Source organism: Chlorocebus sabaeus, chromosome 28, assembly GCF_047675955.1.
Source record: "Chlorocebus sabaeus isolate Y175 chromosome 28, mChlSab1.0.hap1, whole genome shotgun sequence".
Lineage (NCBI taxonomy): Eukaryota > Metazoa > Chordata > Mammalia > Primates > Cercopithecidae > Chlorocebus > Chlorocebus sabaeus.
In genome coordinates, this window is record NC_132931.1 from 8078448 (window position 1) to 8102410 (window position 23963).

The following is a 23963-nucleotide window of genomic DNA, read 5'->3' on the forward strand; positions in this document are numbered from 1 at the left end:
ACCCAGGACCAGCCCTGTCCAGCGGCCTTTCAGGACCTGTCCTCTGCCTGTCCTTGCTAAGGTGTCTCTCCCGGGACAAGGACAGCCCCAGATGTCTTCAGCTCCAGCCTCTCTGAGGCCGTGCCTACCTGGGAAGCAATGAGCTGGCAGAGGCCAGGATCGGGGGCCATCTCCTGGCACCAGGGTGCCCAAGAACAGGGAGAGATCAGGAAGCCAAGGGTCCCCACGGAGAGGAGCAGACGAGACAACTGCAGGGGTCCTGGACCTGTCACAAGCTTTATTGTCCCGAGCACAGACTCGCCACACTTTAACAATTCCACTCTGGGGAGGGGAGGGGCACAGGAAGGACCTGGGGAGGGGACATGGCTGAGCCACGCCCGGGCGGCCACACCGGGCAGGCTGAGAGGCCCACGGAGGCAGAAGCTCCCAGGGAAACCGCTTCTTGGACACCCATCACCAGGAGCCCACCTCCGGCGGCTCAGCTTCTCCCAGCGCTCTGCTAGGTGGACCTCTGGCTGTTAGTAGACTAATCGGTGCCCCTGCAGATGGGGCAGAGCTGCCTGATTTTGCTAGAAAGAGCTGTATTTGACCCTGGGTTAGGCCACTAAAGCATCGCTTCTAGACAGCTGTTAATAGAACTGCATGCGAGAGCTACCAAAAGCCAACAGGGACTGGGAGGTGGGCCGGGGGGACCAACTCTGACTCCCCAATGGGCTGCATTTGGGCAGGAACGTGAGCGCCACCTACCTGTAGCAGGTGGTACTCACGAGGGCGACCTGGGCCGTTCCTATGAATTGCACACGTGTCCTGTGCGTTTTGGGAATGCCGGGACAGGGCATCCGGCTTCTCCTTCTGGTCCCCTGATGGGGGAGGCCTCACAGGAAAACACTCCCTGAGCTGCCGGAGGGTGGGGCAGGGCCCCCTGTGCTGATGCCGGGTGCAAAGCGGTAAGCAACCTGTCGGTCCTCCAGCGGAGAGGTGGAGGCTGCAGGGCCAAGGCTGGCTTTTTCCACCACGCACAGGCCTGGGATAACTTAGCAGGCTTGAGGGGAAGACAGGGGGCGCAGTGAGATTTCTCTTACTCCTAGCCCCTGTTAGGAGATGGGGCTGGAGACGCTCTGTGCAGGTGTCTGGCAAGACCAGGAAGGGATGTTCCATGTGGCACCCACACCCCGAATGCCTGGCTGTGTGTACTTGTGTGTGTACACAGCACCTCTAGGCTGTAGGAACGTTTGCAGTATCTGTGGGCACAGTCCTGCCAGGCCTGGGTCTCAGTCCCAGAAACCAAATATGTGTCTCTGTGTGGCCTGAGCGTGGTTCACAGCAAACGCCGCCACCCACTCAAACACCGCCACCCACCCACACGGTCATCTGTGCACATGTGGTCCCTCTGAGTGCGTGCGTGTGTGTGTGTGTGTGTGTGTGTGAACGTGGTGTGTACATAAGGACCTGCTTAGATGCATCTGCAGGTGGGTGCAGATGTTTGGAACATCTGGTCAACCCCAGGGGAAACCATATTACTGACCTTTGACCTGCCTGGAGCCTCCACTCTGAGCTGCCTCTGCCCTGGGCTCTGAGTCTGGGTTTGCCCAAGGTCACGGTGGGAGGTGAAGAGAGGGGCTTCCAAACCTTCGTAACACTGCGTCTCTGGCCTTGGTGACATCTTCGGCCAGCAGCTTAGAGGTGTGTGTGTGTTGGTGTTGGTGGGCGGCGGGAGAAAGATCCTGTTCCCCTGCCCTCCGCCCCCGCCAACACCTTGAACCTGGGGGCCTCGCTGGGCAGGCAGGCTGGCTGAGGGGAACTGGTACCACTGTTTGAAGAAGGTTCAGAAGGTGGGGACAAGAAGCCCTGGGGACCGCCTTGGCCTGGAAGTGGCTTCGGAAAAGGGGCCCCCACTTGGCTCTTAAAGACTGGACATTCCCCCTTGGTGCCTGCATGGACAAACTTAGCCCCACCCTGCCCCCCTCCCTGCCGCCGGCCCCTCTGGGGAGACCCGAGGGGGAACCGGCAGAAAAAGAGGACAGGGGCACTAAGATGGTCCTAAGGGCGGCTCCTTCTGGACAGAGGGTCCTGGCCGGATACCCTCTGCCTCCACTGACAAAATCCAGAAGCTGCCGGGCGTCCAGGCCGAAGGTCCCCGGGTCAGGCCGGGGCTGTACCGTTCACACTCTCTGTGGAAGGCTGGGCTTGAGGAAGCGTCCTGGTCTGGCAGGGGATCAGGGTGGGGGATTGTCCGCGGCGGTGAGTACGTTATTGTTACAAACACTGTTTTGTCTCCAAAGTGACAGTCCCGGCTCCCGCCTGGAGGAGGTGCTGCCGGGCAGCCTCGCGGGGCTCTGGTGTGGACTGGACCACTCCACACGGTATCCCCTCAGGGTCAGTGCTTGTCCTAGAGAGAGTAAAGAGCATCATCAGAAAGGGTCTCAGAGAGCCTGGAGGGCCAGGCAGTCAGAGCGGGGTCAGGGAGGAAAGGAGGTGGGGCCGGGTGGGGGAGGAGGGAACACCAGCATAGAGGGAACTGCACGTGCCAAGGCGCTGAGGCATGAAGTGCCTCCCTGCTGTGTGTTTGGGGCTGAGTGAGACAGCAGGTAGGGTGGGAGGTGCCGACGGGAAGCTGAGGGGAAGAAGCAGGTTTTTTATTTGTGTGTTTGTTTGTTTGTTTTGAGACAGAGTCTTGCTCTGTCACCAGGCTGGAGTGCAGTGGTGTGATCTCAGCTCGCTGCAACCTTCTACTTCCTGGTTCAAGCGATTCTCCCGGTTCAAACGATTCTCCTGCTTTGGCCTCCTGAGTAGCTGGGGTAACAGGCATGTGCCACCACACCCAGCTAATTTTTGTATTTTTAGTAGACACGGGGTTTCACCATGTTGGCCAGGATGGTCTTGATCTCCTGACCTCATGATCCACCCACCTCGGCCTCCCAAATTGCTGGGGTAGGCGTGAGCCACCATGCCCGGCCAGAAGCCGGTTTTACAAAGAGCCCTGAGTGCCTGTGCAGGGCTAGATCAGAGGAAATTAAACTGGAGACTCCAAGTCTCAGTTTTCACATCTGTCTTTCTTTTCTTTTCTTTTCTTTTTTTTTGAGAGACAGAGTCTTGCTCTGTTGCCCAGGCTGGAGTGCAGTGGCACAATCTCGGCTCACTGCAACCTCCGCCTCCTGACTCAGCCTCTGAGTAGCTGGGACTACAGGCATGTGCCACCACACCCAGATGATTTTTTTTTTTTTTTGTATTTTTAGTAGAGATGGGGTTTCGCTATGTTGGCTAGGTTGGTCTCGAACTCTTGACCTCAAGTGATCTGCCCGCCTTGGCCTCCCAAAGTGCTGGGATTATAGGCGTGAGCCACTGCGCCTGGCCAGTTTTCACATCTGTGAACTGGGATGACCCCATGTGCCTTGCAGGGTGGCCGAGAAAACAAGGCCAGGAGGACAAAATCACACTGACTCCTCCGAGGCTGGCTCTGCCCACACAACCCTGCCTGTGTCTGGAGCTTGGCAGATTCTGTGGCTACGCTGCTCCTATTTCTAGTGAGCACCTGTGCTCCAGGGGTTCTGCTGTCAGAACTAGGTTCTCTCTCTCTTTCTGTGTTTTTCTTAGAGACAGGGTCTCACTTTATTACCAAGGTTGGAGTGCAGTGGTGCAATCCTAGCTCACTGCAGCCTCAAACTCTTGGACTTGAGTGATCCTCCTGCCTTAGCCTCCTGAGTAGCTAAGGCTACAGGTGTGCGCCACCACACCCAGTTAATTTTTAAAATTATTATTACTATTTTTTGAGACAGAGTTTTGTGCTTGTTGCCCAGGCTGGAGTGCAATGGCGCGATCTCGGCTCACTGCAACCTCCACCTCCCACGTTCAAGTGATTCTCCTGCCTTAGCTTCCCGTGTAGCTGGGATTACAGCTGTGTGCCACCCTACCGGGCTAATTTTGTATTTTCCGTAGAGATGGAGTTTCACCATATTGGCCAGGCTGGTCTCAAACTCCTGACCTCAAGTGATCCATTGGCCTGGGCCTCCCAAAGTGTTGGGATTACAGATGAGAGCCACTGTGCCCGGCCTTTTAAAATATATATATATATATATATATATATATTTTTTTTAGAGAGAGGGTCTTGCTATGTTGTCCAGGCTGGTCTCAAACTCCTGGGCTCAAGTGATCCTCCTGGCTTGACCAGCCAAAGTGCTGGGGTTACAGGCGTGGGCCACTGCACCCAACCTGTAACTTTTTTAAGAAGGGAAGAAAACAAAAATCAAAAGGGCAGGGTGAATCCAGAATCAAGTTTGCCTGCAACAGCACCCTCCCTGAGTGACTCTATTGTAAAGCTTCCTGCAGAATGCATCTTTGTCTGTAGTGACATTTCAAGGATTTTCTCCAGAGAGGTCTGCCTGCATGGGAGGGACCTGGGAGGGCTGAGGCGCCCCTCACCTCTTGTTTCTGGGCTTTGTCCTGCTGGTGGATGCCGTTTGCAGAACCGGAATTGCCAATGATCTGGAAGAGTCAGGGGAGACACTGAGCGAGGCAGCAGTTCCCGATTTGCTCACTAGATGGCGAGGTCTTCCTATGGGACCATCTCAGGCTCCAAATTCCAACCCCTTCAGCCTGGGGCTCCCAGCACCCCCAAAGACCAAGCCTCTAGGGGCAAGGCTGCTTCTCCCTTCTTAGTCTAAGCCCCACAGGGCAAAGCCATGTGCCCCTTGAACTGCGGTTCCAGAGGGCAGGGCTCCCTCCCCTTTCAGCCAGGGTTCCTGGGACAGAGCTGCCTCCCCCTTCAGACCAGGGTTCCTGGGCCAGGCTGCCTCCCTCTTCAGACGCGGGTTCCCGGGACAGAGCTGCCTCCCCCTTCAGACAGGGGGTTCCTGGGACACAGCTACCTCCCCCTTCAGACCGGGGTTCCTGGGACAGAGCTGCCTCCCTCTTCAGACCGGGGTTCCTGGGACAGAGCTGCCTCCCCCTTCACACTGGCACTCCCAGGACAGGGCTGCCTACCTCCTCGGACTACGGTTTTAAAGATAAGCCTGCCTCCCGCTTCAAACAGGGACTCCGAGGACACAGCCCCGTGGCTTGCCTCCTGGTGGGCCCTGCCGGCCGCGGCTCACCTGGGCCTTGTCAGGGCAGCTCCTCATGGCCTCCATCAGCTTCTCCACCTGCTGAGCCTGGTCCAGTGCGTCCCGCAGAGCGTCCTCCGTGCTCATCAGTTGGTGCTGCAGCCGCAGGAGCTCGGGCGCCGAGGACGGGTCGATGAGGGAGTAGCGCCTCTGATCCGACAGCGATTTCTCTTTGTCCTGGAAGCGGCAGGAGAGTGGAAGAGCGCATGAGTGTGTGTGTGTGTGTATGCATGTGCACACACGTGTGTGTGTGTTGGTGGGGGTCTCGCCTCTAGGCAGGAAAATCTTCCAGCCTCACTTTGTCTCTGGGTTCCAAGCCTGGGCATCACCAGAGGATTCTCAGGCCTCTGTGAGGTGCTCCATTGTCTCCAAGTGGGGAACCCAGGAACCCCTCCCTCTGGTTTTTTGTTTTTTTTTTTTTTTGAGACAGAGTCTCACTCTGTCGCCCAGGCTGGAGTGCAGTGGCGCGATCTCGGCTCACTGCAAGCTCCACCTCCTGGGTTCACGCCATTCTCCTGCCTCAGCCTCCCAAGTAGCTGGGACTGCAGGTGCCCACCACCATGCCCGGCTAATTTTTTCATATTTTTAGTAGAGGCAGGGTTTCACCATGTTAGCCAGGATAGTCTCAATCTCCTGACCTCGTGATCTGCCTGCCTCGGCCTCCCAAAGTGCTGGGATTACAGGCATGAGCCACTGCGCCCGGCCTTGCCTTTAAAAAAGAAAAAAAGACAGAGACTGGGCATGGTGGCTCACGCCTGTAATCCCAGCACTTTGGGAGGCTGAGGTGGGCGGATCACCTGAGGTCAGGACAAGCCTGCCCAACATGGTGAAACCCCGTTTCTACTAAAAGTACAAAAATTAGCTGGGTGTGGTGGCTCACATCTGTAGTCCCAGCTACTCAGGAGGCTGAGGCAGGAGAATCACTTGAACCTGGCAGGTGGAGGTTGCAGTGGGCCGAGATCATGCCACTGCACTCCAGCCTGGGCGACAGAGTGAGACTTGGTCCCCACCTCTCCTCCCCGCCCCCCCAAAAAAGACTGAGTCTCACTCTACTGTGCACGCTGGAGTGCAGTGGTGCAATCATAGCTCATTACAGCCTCCAGTGCCTGGGCTCAAGTGATCCTCCTACCTCAGCCTCCCAAGTAGCTGATACTACAGAGCATGCCACCACACTTGGCTAATTTTTAAATTTTTTTTGTAGAGATGGGGTCTTATTATGAGGTCCAGGCTGGTCTTAAACTCCTGACCTCAAGCCATCCTCCCAACTTGGCCTCCCAAAGCGGTGGGATTATAGGCATGAGCCACCGAACCTGGCACCCTTCTTCTTACACCGCCCCCGCCCAACTGTCTTATAAGGTTCCTCCTCTCCATAGTCACCTCCACCATGGCACCCAGAGCTGTACCTGCCCCAAGGCCTGCCAGCCTCTCTCCTGCACAGACTCCATCCTTCAGCACTGCCCAGTGCCGTCTGCTGTGACCCTCCAAACTTCCTCTCAACAGAACCTCCCTCCTGAAATCAAGAGGCTTCTACCCACCCACCAAGGTTTCCCAAGTTCTCCCGTGGACACAGTGCAGGGAGGTGACAAGACAAGAGGCTGCCCTGGAGGCAGAGGCCGCCAGTTCCCAAGTAAACTTGACCAACCCGTGCCCCGTGGGCACGAGTCTGAGCTCAGCACTGCCCACTCCTACAAGGCTCTGGGGAAGCCCCTGGGGGAATTCAAGACTCCCCAGTCCATGCCAACCCCAGGGGCTTATCTTCTGTTGAGCCACAGGGACCACAGAGGGTGCAGCCACCAAACCCCCGCTAGCCAGATAGGCCAGGACTTGAAGGCCGGCAGGACTCAGTGATCCCCGACAGCCACCGTCTGGGTGTGTGACCAGAGTGATGCTCTTTATCCGCGAACACTGAGGGCCAAGGGCCTGCTCCCGGATATGGGGGGCTGAGGCCCTCCCTCCAGCCTGTGGACCATCATCCCCTCGCCCAGGGCTGGGCCCTGCTCTCCTTCCATCACCTCTGCAGTGGCTGAGCCCAGTGGCTGGGCAGGAGGGTGGTGGGGGGCTTCAGGGCAGCTTTCTCAGACAAGGGCCTGTCCTCCTGGACCCCACGCCCTCCATATCGTGACATTGACCAGGCACAGGCTTGTCTTGAGTGCTGATCATGGGAGGATGGGGTGGGGATGGGATGGTTTATTCTTTTTTTTTTTTTTGAGACGAAGTCTCACTCTGTCACCCAGGCTGGAATGCAGTGGTGCAATCTCAGCTCACACCAACCTGCGCCTCCTGGGTTCAAGTGATTCTCCTGCCTCAACCTCCCAAGTAGCTGGGATTACAGGCGTGCACCACCATGCCTGGCTAATTTTTGTATTTTTAGTAGAGATGCGGTTTCATCACGTTGACCAAGCTGTCTCGTACTCTTGACCTCAAGTGATCCACCTGCCTCAGCCTCCCAAAGTGCTGGGATTACAGGTGTGAGCCACCAGGCCTGGCCAAGGGATGGGGATGGTCCTGTCCTATGCTACCAGCATCACCTGCCTACCCCAACCCCAGTTTCTGCAGACTCAGTGAAGTCAGCTTCCTATTCATAACAGAAAAAAAATCTCAGACGGGCGTGGTGGCTCACACCTGTAATCCCAGCACTTTGGGAGGCCAAGGCGGGTGGATCACAGGGTCAGGAGTTCAAGACCATCCTGCCTAACATGGTGAAACCCCGTCTCTACTAAAAATACAAAAAAATTAGCCAGGCATGGTGGCGGGCACCTATAGTCCCAGCTACTCGGGAGGCTGAGGCAGGAGAATGGCGTGAACCCGGGAGGCGGAGCTTACAATGAGCTGAGATCGCGCCATTGCACTCCAGCCTGGGCGACAGAGTGAGACTCCGTCTCAAAAATAAAATAAAATAAAATAAAATAAAATAAAATAAAATAAAGAAATCTCAACCTCCCAGAATCCCAGGCCTGCTGTAGACTTTCAAGTTCTCATCTCCTTCCTGTGACTGATGTGTGAAGCCCCACTGCAGGACCCTGAGCAAGGAACCACTGGCTTGTGTTTGATTACTCCTTTGTATGGGGAGCTCATTACCTGTATTGGCTCATCCTGCCTCTGGATAGGTCAGATACGAAGTTTTCCTTTGCACTGTATCACACAGACTGCCACATAGGCAGCCATGATGTCTGCAAAAGCAGCTAGCCAGGGTCCCTCCACCTGCCTATGGTCCTAGAAGATTTCCAATCCTCACTGTGACTCAGCTGTCCCTGGGGTCATTCCAGGAGGTCTCCAGTCTCTACGGCCTGACAGCAAGGTTATCCCAGCCCCACCTGGACTAGTGGCCCTGCCTTTAGGCCACCCCCACCCCACATACCAGCCCGGTCAGCTTTTCACGCAGGCCCCGGATGTCATCCTTGAGTTTCTGCTCCTTGATCCGCCACTCAGCCTTGTGCACCTCGCGGCTCAGGTCCCTCTCCGGCCCCGGGGAGTGACGATTGGCCTCCAGCAGCAACACCCGCAGTTCGTTCAGGCTCCTGGGGGTGAGACAGGCACAGAACCACTGCACTCAGCCCCGGCTCCTCCAGCTCCCACACTCTAGCAATTTGCCAAGTGTCCAGGGGCTGACCAGCTGGTAGGGGACATAGGCTACTAGATGGCATCTGTGCCACGAGGGGCCACAGTAGACACAATTCAACCAAGCCCGAGAGGGGCCAGGATTTGGGGTTGGGATAGTCCTGAGGACTTGACCTTTCCCAGAATACTGTTTAAAGTTGTTGTGGGGGGAGTGCAAAGCACGGTGGCTCACGCCTGTAATCCCAGCACTTTGGGAGGCTGAGGTGGGCGGATCATTTGAGTTCAGGAGTTTGAGACAGTCTGGCCAACATGGTGAAACCCCATCTCTACTAAAAATACAAAAATTAGCCAGTCGTGGTGGTGGAAGCCTGTAATCTCAGCTACTTGGGCAACTGAGGCAGGAGAATCACTTGAACCTGGGAGGTGGAGGCTGCAGTGAGCCGAGATCGTGCCACTGCACTCCAGCCTGGGCGACAGAGCAAGACTATCTCAAAAAAAATAAATAAAAAATATTTTTTTTAAAGAAAAGACAATGTATTTGTTTAATTAAAACACACACACACACACACACACACATAACCCCAAAACATTTACCCAATAAATCTCATGAGGCAAGATATTTTATCTTTGTTTTAAAAATAGAGATAGGGTCTTGCTATGTTTCCCAGGCTCGTTTCAAACTCCTGGCCTCAAGTGATCCTCCTGCCTTAGCTTCCCAAAGTGCTGGGATTACAGGTATGAGCCACCATCCCTGGCCGGCAAGACATTTTAAATACCTGATGTCAAATAGGTTTTATTTCCCATGTCACCTATTGATCAACTGACAGGAGCTACCTGGAATACTATGATGAGAATGGTTCTGCAGCCACATTTGGGGTCTGCAGGGAATAGTGCAGTGATTGATTGGTAATGCCTGCCATGGGCACAGGCAGGAGCACACACACCCCTGTGCCCCAGCCTTTTCCCTTGCCTGCAACTACTACAGAGGGGAAAACTCCCTTACTAGGTGGCCACAGGTAGAGAACAGAGGAAATCTGCTGGCATGGCTCCCTTCCCTTTCCTCTTCCTTCCTGCTATGATGTATGATGTGATGGCTGGACCTTCAGCAGCACCTTGCAACCATGAGGCAAGGAGCACTCCTAAAGTGTTGGCACTGAGATCTTAAGCTCCTGAACCAACTGCCAGTCACAGCTACCTCCAGATTTCTTGTTATGTAAGAAAAGGAAATCTCCACTAGTTTAATCTGCTGTTTGGTGGATGTGACATCACTGTCAACAAAGCATTCCTAGTTGATCTCCCACCTCCATCCTAAGCACTGCAGGAGTGTGGAGGAGCCCACAGTGGCCTGTATCAATCAAGAAAGGCTTCAAGGAAGAGGTGACAATGTGCTAAGCCTTGAAGAATGGACTGGACTTAGCACAATGACCAAAAAGAAGGTGTCTCTGGCCGGGCATGGTGGCTCATGCCTGTAATCCCAGCACTTTGGGAGGCTGAGGAGGACAGATCACCTGAGGTCAGGAGTTTGAGATCAGCCTGGCCAACAGAGTAAAACTCCGTCTCTACTAAAAATACAAAAATTAGCTGGGTGTGGTAGTGCATGCCTGTAATCCCAGCACTTTGGGAGGCCAAGGCGGGAAGATTACTTGAGGTTAGGAGTCAAGACCAGCCTGTCAACATGGTGAAACCCTGTCTCTACTAAAAATACAAGCTGGGCATGGTGGCACATGCCTGTATGCCTGTAACTCCAGCTACTTGGGAGGCTGGGGCAGGAGAATTGCTTGAACCCAGGAGGCAGAGATTGCATTGAGCTAAGATCATGCCACTGCACTCCAGTCTGGGTCACAGAGCAAGAGTCCGTCTCAAAAAAAAAAGAAGAAGAAGAAGAAGAAAAAAGAAGGTATCCCAGAAGGGAGGAATCTCATAACTGATGAGAGCTGAAGGATGGAAGGAAACCGTTGACAGCAGGGAGATGGGCAAGAGGCCAGGCTCTGGGAAAGAGGAAATGTGGCTTCAGATGACAGCGAAAATTCATAGACAATGGATGAAGACTCAAAACTCCAAAAAGTTCTATCGGGACTCAGCGGAGGGGCATCCTGTGGCTGAGACAGGGCAGAAAACTTCCTCAGAGAAGGTGAGACAAGGCTGGGCACCAAGAATAACTTATCCACTTAGGATGGGAGACAGAGGAGGGAAGGCAGCCCTGGAACCCTGGCCAGGGGCCTGGCTGGTTTGTTCCTACTAGAAAAGGCACAAGCGGCATCTGCAGAGGGCGGTGTTGTTCTGGAAAATTCGTAGATTGCCTCATCGCATCTGTTTCTCTCCTGGGCAGGGCTACAGTTTCTAGAAAGGTGCTAGATTTGTAGCAAATGTAGCCAGAGCAACTCCTACTCTGTATAGAAGGAAAGGAGATAGTGTTTCTTCTTTTACAAAAGGATATCTGTGCTTCTAAGAGATTCCTTTAACCTGGGTTGAAGTGCAAATGCTGGGCCCGCGCGGTGGCCCACGCCTGTACTCCCAGCACTTTGGGAGGCAGAGGCAGGCAAATCACTAGAGGTTAGGAGTTGGAGACCAGCCTGGCCAACATAGTGAAACCCTGTCCTTACCAAAAATTAGCCGGGCATGGTGGCAGGCGCCTGTAATCCCAGCTACTTGGGAGGCTGAGGCAGGAGAATCGCTTGAACCCAGGAGGTGGAGGTTGCGGTGACCTGAGATCACGCCACTGCACTCCAGCCTGGGTGACAAAGTAAGACTCCGCCTCCAAAGGAAAAAAAAAAAAAGCAAATGCTTACAGGGGCTGGGGGACCCTGTCTAGGAATTGGGAGTAAGAAAAATAATGAAGTGAAAGTGGGGCCTCCCCAGGAGACTCAGGGGGCCCACGCCCATCAGAAGGGGGCAGGGGTTCCCAACTATGATGGGGTGACCGCCATGCTGGAAGTCTGCCCTGTGCTGTCAGGTCTTGTCATTATTTATTTTATTTTATTTATTATTATTATTTTTTTTTCTTTTCTTTTTGAGACAGAGTCTCACTCTGTTGCCCAGGCTGGAGTGCAGTGGCGCGATCTCGGCTCACTGCAATCTCCGCCTCCCGGGTTCACACCATTCTCCTGCCTCAGCCTCCCGAGTAGCTGGGACTACAGGCACCTGCCACCACGCCCGGCTAGTTTTTTGCATTTTTAGTAGAGACGGGGTTTCATCGTGTTAGCCAGGATGGTCTCGATCTCCTGACCTCGTGATCCACCCGCCTCGGCCTCCCAAAGTGCTGGGATTACAGGTGTGAGCCACCGCGCCCGGCGAATTTATTATTATTATTGAGACAGAGTTTCACTCTTGTTGCCCAGGCTGGAGTGCAATGGCACGACCTCGGCTCACTACAACCTCCACCTCCTAAGTTCAAGCGATTTTCCTGCCTCAAATAGCTGGGATTACAGGTGTGCTTCACCACACCTGGCTAATTTTTGTATTTTTAGTAGATATGGAGTTTCACCATCTTGGCCAGGCTGGTCTCGAACTCCTGACCTCAGGTGATCCACCTGCCTCAGTCTCCCAAAGTGCTGGGATTACAGGCATGAGCCACTGCACTCGGCCCTTTATTTACTACTTTTTGAGACAGGGTCTCACTCTGTCGCCCAGTCTGTGGTGTGATCATGGCTCACTAAGCCTCAACCTCCTGGGCCCAAGTAATCCTACTACTGCAGCCTCCTGAGTAGCTGGGACCACGGGCGTGTGCTCCACGCCCAGCTATTTTTCTTTTCTTTTTTTTTTTTGTAGAGATGGGGTCTTGCTATGTTGCCCAGGCTGGTCTTGAACTTCTGAGCTCCAGTGATCCTCCAGTCTCCGCCTTCCAAAGTGCTTGGATTTCAGGTGTGAGCCACCATGCCTGGCCAGATCTTCTCATTTTTTAAGGGAATGTGGAGAAATCTGGAGTTTTTGTAACATCTGATTTTTATTTTGTTTAATTAATTTTTTTTTTTTTTTTTTGAGACAGAGTCTCACTCTGTCACCCAGGCTGGGGTGCAGTGGCACAATCTCGACTCACTGCAACCTCCACCTCCCAGGTTCAAGTGACTCTCCTGCATCAGCCTCCTGAGTAGCTGGGACTACAGGTGTGTACCATTATGCCTGGCTAATTTTTGTATTTTTAGTAGAGATGGGGTTTCACCATGTTGACCAGGCTGATCTCAAGCTCCTGAGCTCAAGTGATCTGCCCGCCTTGGCATCCCAGAGTGCTGGGATCACAGGAGTGAAGCACCACACCCAGCCTCATCTTCTGATTTTTAAATGTTAGTCTAATTTCTTAAAGGCTCATAGGGACCACACAAACCATGTCTATGGACTGAATCTAGCTCATTGGATGCTAAAGTGTGGTCTGGGGAAATCCCAGTGGATCTCTTAAGACCTTTTCAAGGGATCTGTGGCTCAAAACTATTTTCATAATAATAATAAAGCTATTTTCATTACTTCTCTTCAGAGTACGATAGGTTTTCCCTGGGGCTAGTAGACATACTAACCATGATCTGAAAAGGATATTCAAATACTCCTTTCTTTTCTAACTACGTATCTATGTAAGGTCAGACTTTTAGAACATAGTTCAACCAAAAGAGCAAATTGCAAAGATGAAACATGGAAAAAGATGCAAGAATCTAGTTTCTCCTTTTAAGCCCAATATTCAAGGATTTTGCAAAAATTTAAAATAATGCCATTCTTCCCAGTAAATATTTTTTGTTTTGGAAAATAGTTACTTTTTTTTTTTTTTGAGATGGAGTCTCACTCTGTCGCCCAGGCTGGAGTGCAATGGTGTAATCTCGGCTCACTGCAAGCTCCGCCTCCCGGGTTCAAGCGATTCTCCTGCCTCAGCCTCCCAAGTAGCTGGGATTACAGGCACACGCCACCATGCCCGGCTAATGTTTTGTATTTTTAGTAGAGACGGGGTTTTGCCATGCTGGGCAGGCTGGTCTTGAACTCCTGACCTCAGGTGATCTGCCCATCTCGACCTCCCAAAGTGCTGGGATTACAGGCATGAGCCACCCCGCCCTGGCCAGAAAATAGCTACTTTTTATCAAAAGCATGCTACTTATGTTACATGCAATTGGCTTATTATTTTATTTTTTGAGACAGGGTCTTACTGCCACTGCCCAGGCTGGAGTGCAGTAGCCAGACCTTGGCTCACTGCAGCTTCGACTTCCCACCTAAGGTGATCCTCCCACCTCAACCTCCTGAGTAGCTGGGATTACAGGTGTGTGCTACCATGCCCAGCTAAATTTTGTATTTTGGGTAGAGACGGGGTTTTACCAGGCTGGTCTCCAACTCCTTGGCTCAAGTGATCCTCCTGCCTCAGCCTTCTAAAGTGCTGGGATTACAGGAGTGAGCCACCATGCCCGGCCTCGGTTCTTATTTTAAGATGGATTCGTATCTCACAATTTTTCAGTCTTAATTCTAATGTGGTAAATATAGAATAAACAAAAGCTCTTTGGGGATCCTCAATAATTTTTAGGAGTTTAAAGGGGTCCCTGAGACCAAACATTTTGGGAGGCATTAATCTTTTCTTTCTTCCTTTTTTTTAAGAGATAGGGTTTTTTGCTCTATCGCCCAGCTGGAGTGCAGTGGTGCGACATAGCTCCCTGCAGCCTGGAACTCCTGGGCTCAAGAGATCATCCTGCCTCAGCCTCCCAAGTAGTTAAGACCACTGGTGCAAAACACCAGGCTTGGCAAAAAACAAACAAACAAACAAAAACTTCATTATTTTTTTGAGATGGAGTCTTGCTCTGTCACCCAGGCTGGAATGCAGTAGCACGATCTCAGCTCACTGCAGCCTCCTCCTCTCGGGTTCAAGGAATTCTCACGCCCCAGCCTCCCAAGTAGCTGGGACTACAGGCACACACCACTACCCGCAGCTAATTTATGTATTTTTAGTAGAAACGGGGTTTCACCATTTTGGCCAGGCTGGTCTTAAACCCCTGACCTCAGGTGATCTGGCTGCCGTGGCCTCCCAAAGTGCTGGGATTACAGGCATGAGCCACTGCACCCAGCTTAATTTTTTTTTTTTTTTTTCTTAGAGAGATGGGGTCTCACTTTGTTGCCCAGGCTGGTCTTGAACTCCTGGGCTCAATCCTCCTGCCTCAGGCTCCCAAAGTGCTGGGATTACAGGCATGAGCCACTGTGCCTGGCCCTACTCTTTTCTGCATGCTCTGCTTGGAGAACCGTGTGACGGCTTTGGAGACTTTGTCGCAACTTAGAGGAGAACAGGGTGATTGCTGGTGATCAGCCACCTGGCCCACCAGCTTTGCCCCTCTCTGCCCCGAGATAACATGAGCTAATGTCAAGAAGTGGAGCAAAGGCCAGGGACACAGGGAGGACCCAGCCGGCCCCACGGTCGCCTCACCGCTCCTTCCGCAGCAGCTCCTGGCTGATGAGAACCAGCTGGCCCGAGGCATCGTGAGTCTTCCGGGACACCGTCTCCAGCTCCGCCTCCAGGCGCCGCTTCTCCTTCAGGAGGGCCTCCACTTTCTTCTCGCCCGACTTACACTTGCTCTCCAGTGCTGGGGTCAGCCGGCAGGGAAGGGAGGAAGAGGATTGGGAACACGTGAGCTTCTGTCCCATCCAAGGGCAAAGCCCTGGGCAGGATGTCGATTCTCCCAGGGGATGAAGGTAACATATGCCACTGCATAGTTTTGAGGGTTTTTTTTTTTTTAGAGATAGGGTCTTGCTCTGTCACCCAGACTGGAGTGCAGTGGCACAATCATAGCTCATTGCAGCCTCCAACTCCTGGGCTCAAGCCATCCTCCTGCCTCAGCCTCCTGAGTAGCTAGGACCACAGGAGTGCACCACCATACCTGGCAGAGGTTTTTTTGGAGATAAAGTCTCACTATTTCACCCAGGCTGGAATGCAGTGGTGCAATCTTGGCTCACTACAACCTCCTCCTCCTGGGTTCAAGCAATTCTCCTGCCTCAACCTCCCAAGTAGCTGGGACTAGAGCCATGCGCCACCACACTTGGTTAATTTTTGTGTATTTATTAGAGATGGAGTTTCGCCATGTTGGCCAGGCTGGTCTTGAACTCCTGAGCTCAAACAATCCACTGGTCTCAGCCTCCCAAAGTGCTGGGATTACAGATGTGAGCCACGATGCCCGGTCAAATTTTTTTTTTTTTGAGATGGAATCTTGCTGTTGTTGGCCCAGAAGTGCAATGGCACCATCTCGGCTCACTGCAACCTCTGCCTCCCGGGTTCCAGCAATTATCCTGCCTCAGCCTCCTAAGTAGCTAAGATTACAGGCACCCACTACCACGCCTGGCTAATTTTTTTTTTTTCTGACGGAGTCTCATTCTGCCACCAGGCTGGCATGCAGTGGCACAATCTCTACTTACTGCAACCCCTACCTCCCGGATTCAAGTGACTCTCCTGCCTCAGCCTCCTGAGTAGCTGGGATTATAGGCATGCGCCACCATGCTCAGCTAATTTTTTTGGTATTTTTAGTAGAGATGGGGTTTCACCATGTTGGCCAGGCTGGTCTCGAATTCCTGACCTCAGGTGATCCCCCCGCCTCGGCCTCCCAAAGTGCTGGGATTATAGACCTGAGCCACCGTGCCCAGGCCCGGCCAAAATTTGTATGTTTTGTAGAAATGAGGCCTCACCATGTTTCATAGGCTGGTCTCGAACCCCTGGCCTCAAGCAATCCTCCCTCCTCGGCCTCCCAAAGTGCTGGGATTACAGGCATGAGCACCGCACATGGCCTCCACTGCATAATTTTAAAAGCACCATTGGTCTCAATTGTCCTTACAAGGCAGGTGGCAAGGGACCTGAGAGAACGGGTACAATAAACAGATCAGTCCTCACCAAGCACAGCAGCCGCTTGGGCTCCTGGTGTGGGGAGCGGGACGACACGTGTGTGTTTACGCTGTCGCCTGGATGAGGAAAAGCTTCACCTTCACCGTGACCTTGGAGGAGTCTGAGGTCCACTGACCTTTTTTGGAACCAATTCTTCCTTGTACTGGGGGATGGACAGAAGTGAGGGTGGCAACCATTTCCGAGAAGGGGGGCTGTTTCATGCCCACCACCACTGGCGTTCTGGTGAACAAGAAGCAGGGCCATGGGCTGGGCGTGGTGGCTCATGCCTGTAATCCCAGCACTTTGGGAGGGCGAGGTGGGCGGATCACGCGGTCAGGAGATCGAGAGCATCCTGGCTAACACAGTGAAATCCCGTCTCTACCAAAAATACAAAAAAATTAGCCGGGCGTGGTGGTGGGCGCCTGTAGTCCCAGCTACTCAGGAGGCTGAGGCAGGAGCATGGCACGAACCTGGGAGGCAGAGCTTGCAGTGAGCCTAGATTGCGCCCTGCACTCCAGCCTGGGCGACAGAGCGAGACTCCGTCTCAAAAAAAAAAACAAAAAAACAAAAATTAGCCGGGCATGGTGCTGCGTGCCTGTAACCCCAGCTACTCAGGAGGCTGAGGCAGGAGAATCGCTTGAACCCGGGAAGTGGAGGTTTCAGTGAACTGAGATGCACCACTGCACTCCAGCCTGGGTGACAGAGTGTGACCCTGTCTCAAAAACAAAAACAAAAAAAGAGAGAGAGAGAAACCAGAAAGTCTTCAGGATCAGAAAGAGGGAACCCGGGGTAGAATTCCAGGGTGCAGAGAACACAGAGCGGGCTCTGGGGACAGAATCTGGCGGGGAGGCATTATAGGATGGACTGTGTGTGGGCCACTCACTGCTCCCCAGGTACATGTCTGTCTGGTGCAGGTGACCTGGCCCTAGCCCTTTTCTTTCTTTCTTTCTGCTCCTCTCCTCTCCTTTCTCCTCTCCTCTCCTCTCCTTCCTCCCTCCCTCCCTCCCTCCCTTCCTCCCTTCCTTCCTTCTTTCCAAAGGAGTCTCGCTCTATTGCCCAGGCTGGAGTGCAGTGGCACCATCTCGGCTCACTGGGAGCTCCGCCTCCCAGGTTCAAGCGAATCTCCTGCCTCAGCCTCCCGAGTAGCTGGGATTACAGGTGTGAGCCACCACACCCGGCTAATCTTTGTATTTTTAGTAGAGACAGGGTTTCACCATGTTGGCCAGGCTGGTCTTGAACTCCTGACCTCAGGTGATCTACCCGCCTCAGCCTCCCAAAGTGCTGGGATTACAGGCATGAGCCACCGCGCCCGGCCAGCCCTTTTCTTCTCAAAGCAGAGTCGGGGAGGGGACCCTGAGCCAGGCACTGACCCACTCCACGCTCAATTGGCAACTGAAGTGGCACGGCCCCAGTGAAAGCCCCCCGCATCTGCCCTGCGGGAGGGAGACTTACCACTTACTTGGGCCCTGAGCATCTCTGTCTGGGAGGTCAAGGCTGTCACCTCTTTGTCCCTCTTGTTCAGCTTGTCCTGCAGGCCTAGGGGAGAGAGGAGAGACGAGAAGCATCAATGATCCTGGACCAAAGCAGCAGTGGGTAGGGCTGTGGCTCTCCCATAGGAGCTCTGTGACGGGGTCACACTTGGCCTCCAGGGTCCAAGTTCTTCCTCACTGCAGCCGTCTCGCTGCGTAACCCGCCCTGGAGAAGAGGACCTGACACTGGCCGGGCATGGTGGCTCATGCCTGTAATCCCAGCATTTTGGGAGGCTGAGGCCGGCGGATCACCTGAGGTCAGGGGTTCAAGACCAACATGGTAAAACCGCGTCTCTACTAAAAATACAGAAATTAGCTGGGCGTGGTGGCAGGTGCCAGTAATACCAGCTATTAGGGAGGCTGAGGCAGGAGAATTGTTTGAATCCGGGAGGCAGAGGCTGCGGTGAGCTGAGATAGCGCCACTGCACTCTAGCCTGGACAGAGCAAGACTTGGTCTCAAAAAGAAAAAAAAAAAAAAAGGCCAGGCATGGTGGCTCACGTCTGTAATCCCAGCACTTTGGGAGGCTGAGATCACCTGAGGTTGGGAGTTCAAGACCAGCCTGACCAACATGGAGAAACCTCATCTCTACTAAAAATACAAAATTAGCCGGGCGTGGTGGTGCATGCCTGTAATCCCAGCTACTTGGGAGGCTGGGGCAGGAGAATCGCTTGAACTTGGGAGGCAGAGGTTGCGGTGAGCAGAGATCGCACCATTGCACTCCAGCCTGGACAACAAGAGTGAAACTCTGTCTCAAAAAAAAAAAAAAAAAAGAAGAAGAGGACCCGACACTATGGTCTTAGATAACCTGTCACAGCCTTAGTCCCCTCAAGTGAAAAACAGGGAGAACAATAACAGTGTCCTAGGTCACCAGTCATGTGTATTCAAGCCTGGGTGCTCCTCACAGCCATAAAGGACAGAATGGATGCCAAGTACCTGGAAACATCTCTACCTTCTGCAAGTTAATTTATAAAGGGAATGTAATACCACTAAAAATACCAACACGATTTTAACTTTTTTTTTTGAGACAGGTTCTCATTCTGTTGCTCAGGCTGGAGTGGAGTGATGCAATCATAGCTCACTGTAGCCTCAACCCCCTGGGTTCAAGTGATCCTCCTGCCTCAGCCTCCCGAGTAGCTGGGACCACAGGCACGTGCCACCACATCTGGCTAATTTTTTATTTTTATGTTTTTATTTTTTATTTTTTTGGAGACAGAGTCTCACTCTCTCACCCAGGCTGGAGTGCAGTGACGCCATCTCAGCTCACTGCAACCTCCACCACTCAGGTTCAAGAAATTTTCCTGCCTTAGCCTCCTGAGTAGCTGGGATTACAGGCATGCATCACCACACCCAGCTAACTTTTTTTTTTTTTTTTTTTTTTTTTTTTGTATTTTTAGTAGAGACAGGGTTTCACCATGTCCTCCAGGCTGGATATGAACTTTTGACCTCAAGTGATCTGCCCACCTCTGCCTCCCAAAGTGCTGGGATTATAGGCGTGAGTCACCGTGCCCAGCCTAATTGTTTATTTTTTGAAGAGACAAGGTCTCATTATGTTTCCCAGGCTGGTGTTGAACTCCTAGGCTCAAGTGATCCTCCTGCCTCGGCCTCCTAAAGTCCTGGGATTACAGTGTGAGCCACTGCGCCCAGCCTGATTTTAAATTTTGGTGGAACTAGATGTGCCGATTCTAAGTAACTTGTTAAAATGAGCAAGAACACCCAAAAGAGTTTGGCAGTTTCTCAAAAATTTAAACATGGAATTACCATATGAGGCCAGGTGGATTGCTTGAGGTCAGGAGTTCCAGACCAGTCTGGCCAACATGGTGAAACCCCATCTCTACTAAAAATACAAAAATTAGCCAGGCGTGGTGGCACGCACCTGTAATCCCAGCTACTCAGGAGATTGAGGCAGAAGAATTGCTTGAACCTGGGAGGCGGAGGCTGCAGTGAGCTGAGATTGCACCACCGCACTCCAGCCTGGGTGACAAAGTGAGACTCCGTCTCAAGAAAAAAAAATAAATCTCATATGACCTAGCATTCTACTCTCCTAGGTATATACCCCAAAGCACTGAAAACAGGCACTTAACAAGTACATGCACACCTATGTTCTTAGCAGCATTGTTCACAACAGCTAAAGGGTAGAAACAACCCAAATGCCCATCAACTGAGGAATGGATCAACAAAATGTGGTATGTCCATACAATGGAATATTATTTGGTCACGAAAAAGAATGAGGTTCTTTTTCGTTTTGTTTTGTTTTGTCATTGTTGTTGGTTTGTTGTTGTTGTTGTTGTTTTTTGAGATAGAGTTTCACTCTTGTTGCCGAGGCTGGAGTACAGTGGCACGATCTTGGCTCACCGCAACCTCCGTCTCCCAGGTTCAAGAGATCCTCCTGCCTCAGCCTCCCTAGTAGCTGGGATTACAGGCAGGAGCCACCACGTCCGGCTAATTTTGTATTTTTAGTAGAGACGGGGTTTCTCCATGTTGGTCAGGCTGGTCTCAAACTCCTGACCCCAGGTAATCCACCCGCCTTGGCCTCCCAAAGTGCTGGAATTATAGGTGTGAGTCACCGCACCTGGCATTGTTGTTGTTTTTTGAGATGGAGTCTCACTCTGTCACCCAGACAGGAGTGCACTGGTGCGATTTCGGCTCACTGCAACCTCTGCCTCCCAGGTTCAAGTGATTCTGTCTCTCTCAGCCTCCTGCGTAGCTGGGACTACAGGTGCACACCACCATGCCCAGCTAGTTTTTGTATTTTTAGTAGAGACGGGGTTTCACGATGTTGACCGGGCTGGTCTCAAACTCCTGACATGAAATGTTCCAAATAGATACATCCACAGAGATAGAAAGTAAATTAGTGGTTGGGGAGATGGGTTGGGGAGAGAGTAGGATGGAGAAGCACTGCTAATGGGTGTGGGTTCTCCTTTTGGGGTGATGAGAATGTTTGTTTTTTCTTTATTTCTTTTTCTTTTCTTTTGTAGAGATGGGGTTTCTCCATGTTGTCCAGGCTGGTCTTGAACTCCTGACTTCAAGCAATTCTCCTGCCCGGGCCTCCCAAAGTGCTGGGATTACAGGTGTGAGCCACTGCATCCAGGCCATGAGAATGTTTTGGAAACCAGATAGAAGTGCTGGGTGTACCACATTGTTGACTGCGCTAAATGCCATTGAACTGTTTGCTTTAAAATGGCTTGATTGTATGCAATGTTCATTTTTTCATTTGTTAATTTTATAACAAACCTGCACATGTCTATTTTATGTTAATTTCAGCTTAATTTTTAAACAATAGCCAAGAGAATTTTGATAAAGCAGAGAAGAACAAGCCATGCCAGAAATTACAACACAGACAAAGCTTGACTAATTAAAACATTATAGAATTGGCACATAAAGAGAATAACAAGTCATTGGAATGGAATAAAAGTCCAGAAATAGAGTCAATTACATAAGTGAATTTAAAGACGATAAGGTTAGTAATTCCAATCAGTGAGGATTAGGGGGAGAAAATGACCATTTTCAAAAATAGTATTGGGATAAGTAGGTATTTCTTTGGGAAAAAATAAAAATGCATCCTTATCTCACACCTTATATAAGGATGAATTATAGATGGATCAGAGATTGCAGCATAGAAAATAGGACAAAAAAGTACCAGAATAAAGCACTGGATACATTTTTAAAACTAAAAAAGTATTGATTTTTTTTTTTTTTTTTTTGTGACAGAGTCTCACTCTGTCGCTCAGGCTGGAGTGCAGTAGCATGATCATAGCTCACTGCAGCCTCCACTTCCTGGGCTCAAGCGATCCTCCCGCCTCACTTTCCCAAGTACCTGGGACTATAGCTGCATGCCACCATACCTGGCTAATATTTTTGGGGGGTATTTTTTGTAGAGACAGAGTCTCACTATGTTGCCCAGGCTGGTCTTGAACTCCTGGGTTCAAGCAATTCTCCTACCTCAGCCTCCCAAAGTGCTGGGATTACAAGTGTTAGCCACCGTACCTGGCCTGATATTTAAAATATCTGCACGGCCAACACCACCATAACAAAAAAGTCAAAAAGCAAACGACAAAGCAGGGGAATGTTTGCAATGTCATACATAAAGAGCTTCTAAAAATCAGCAAAAAGATCAATAACCCAATCAGAAAAAATGGTCAAAAGACACAAATAGAAATGCAAAGTCAGGTGTGGTGGTTCATGCCTGTAATCCCAGCACTTCGGAAGGCCGAGGCAGGCAGATCATGAGGTCAAGAGTATGAGACCAGCCTGGCCAACATAGTGAAATTCTGTCTCTACTGAAAAAAAAAAAAAAGTTAGCTGGGCGTGGTGGCACATGCCTGTAGTCCCAGCTACTTGGGAGGCTGAGGCAGGAGAATCACTTGAACCTGGGAGGTGGAGGCTGTGGTGAGTGGAGATCGCGTCGCTGCACTCCAGCCTGGGCAACAGAGTGAGACTCCATCTTAAAAAAAAAAATGCAAATAGAAATACCTCTTAACTTCATCCATGTAAGAGAAAGGTGAGTTGAAGTTACATCAGATAACACCTTTTACGTTGCAGATTGGCAAAGATTACAAAATCTGATCAAACGTTTTGTTGATGGAGTTTGAGGGGAAACAGGCTTTCAACCACAGCTGGAGGGAGTTAAAATTGGTTGAGCCCAATGGAAGTCAAAGTAATTTACTACAGTGGTGTTTGTAATTGACCAAGGCTGGAAACAATCTACCATCTTTGTAATTGACCAAGACTGGAAACAATCTGTGATTGTTACCGGAAACCAGCTAAATACACAATGGTACCTCCACACAATGGAATATTCTGTACCCTGTAAAAGAATGTACTACTGATAAGGAACCCTCTCCAAGATACATTGTTAAATGGAATAAATCAAGGAGCTGAAAGAATGGAAGGTATGGTACCATTTGTGTCACTTGGTTGCTCGTACCTGCATAAAATATTTCTGGAAAGGGGATATAAAGAAGCTAACACTGCACCTTCAGGGAGGGAAGAATAGAGAACAGATAATACTTTGCCATATGCCCTTTGAACCATTTGAAGTTTAGACTTGTTTTTAAAGTTTAAACTGGCTGGGCATGGTGGCTCATGCCTGTAATCCCAGCACTTTGGGAGGCCAAGGTGGGCAGATCATGAGGTCAGGAGATCGAGACCACCCTGGCCAACATGGTGAAACCCTGTCTCTACTAAAAATACAAAAATTAGATGGGTATGGTGGCGCACGCCTGTAATCCCAGCTACTCGGGAGGCTGAGGCAGGAGAATCGCTTGAACCAGGTAGTTGGAGGTTGCAGTGAACTGAGATTGCACCACTGTACTCCAGCCTGGCGACAGAGTGAGACTCCATCTAAAATAAATAAATAAATAAATAGACAAAGTATAAACTAACTAAATAAATAAAAATAAAGTATAAATCAAACAAATAATAAGATTTGATATTCCATTAAGGTTAATATTCCATTAAATGTTTAAAAAGAACAAAAACAAAAGACAGCAACTTGGGAGGCTGGTGCAATGCCTATCCCTGTGTAAACTGGCCTCCTCCCTTGCAGGAGTACATAGCTCACTGCACACAGGAGTTGACTCTTACCAAATGGCAGATGATGCAAACCAAAATGTGACCCAGCAGGAAGGCAGAGCCCACCAGCCTCTTCCCAGAGCCCAGAGTCCCGCCCGGCCCGGCGGCCACTCACCCTCCACAGTTTCCTTCGTCCTGATCGTCTCCTCTGAAATGTCATTCGACTCAATCATCTGCAAAAAGAGCCCCTGTAAGGGGGATGCTCACCTCTGCCCCTTGGCCCCAGCCCCAGCCAGTACAGCAAGCACACCTGCAGTTTGCACGCCCTACCCCTACAAAACGGGACCTCAGTGACGGACTCAGGGACTTGCTGCGGTGGCAGGGAGTGCAGACGTCCTCAGTCTGACCTCCCTGACAACAGAGGACCCCCATTCTGCACTCAG

General features: G+C 51.4%; 1 protein-coding gene across 2 annotated transcripts in view; it reads right to left on the reverse strand.

Moving 5' to 3' along the window:
• Positions 1–257: 257 nt before the first annotated feature.
• Positions 258–23963, reverse strand: part of CLIP2 (CAP-Gly domain containing linker protein 2) — a 108357-nt gene continuing 84651 nt past the window's right edge. For both annotated transcript variants that reach the window (XM_037990518.2, XM_008018317.3), the window contains 7 exons: positions 23696–23753; positions 17932–18015; positions 15037–15193; positions 8458–8617; positions 5091–5276; positions 4420–4482; positions 258–2389 (listed from right to left, as the gene is read on the reverse strand). In XM_037990518.2, the coding sequence (XP_037846446.1) occupies positions 2378–2389; positions 4420–4482; positions 5091–5276; positions 8458–8617; positions 15037–15193; positions 17932–18015; positions 23696–23753 (720 nt within the window). In that variant the 3' untranslated portion in view covers positions 258–2377. The remainder of the gene's footprint in view (positions 2390–4419; positions 4483–5090; positions 5277–8457; positions 8618–15036; positions 15194–17931; positions 18016–23695; positions 23754–23963) is intronic.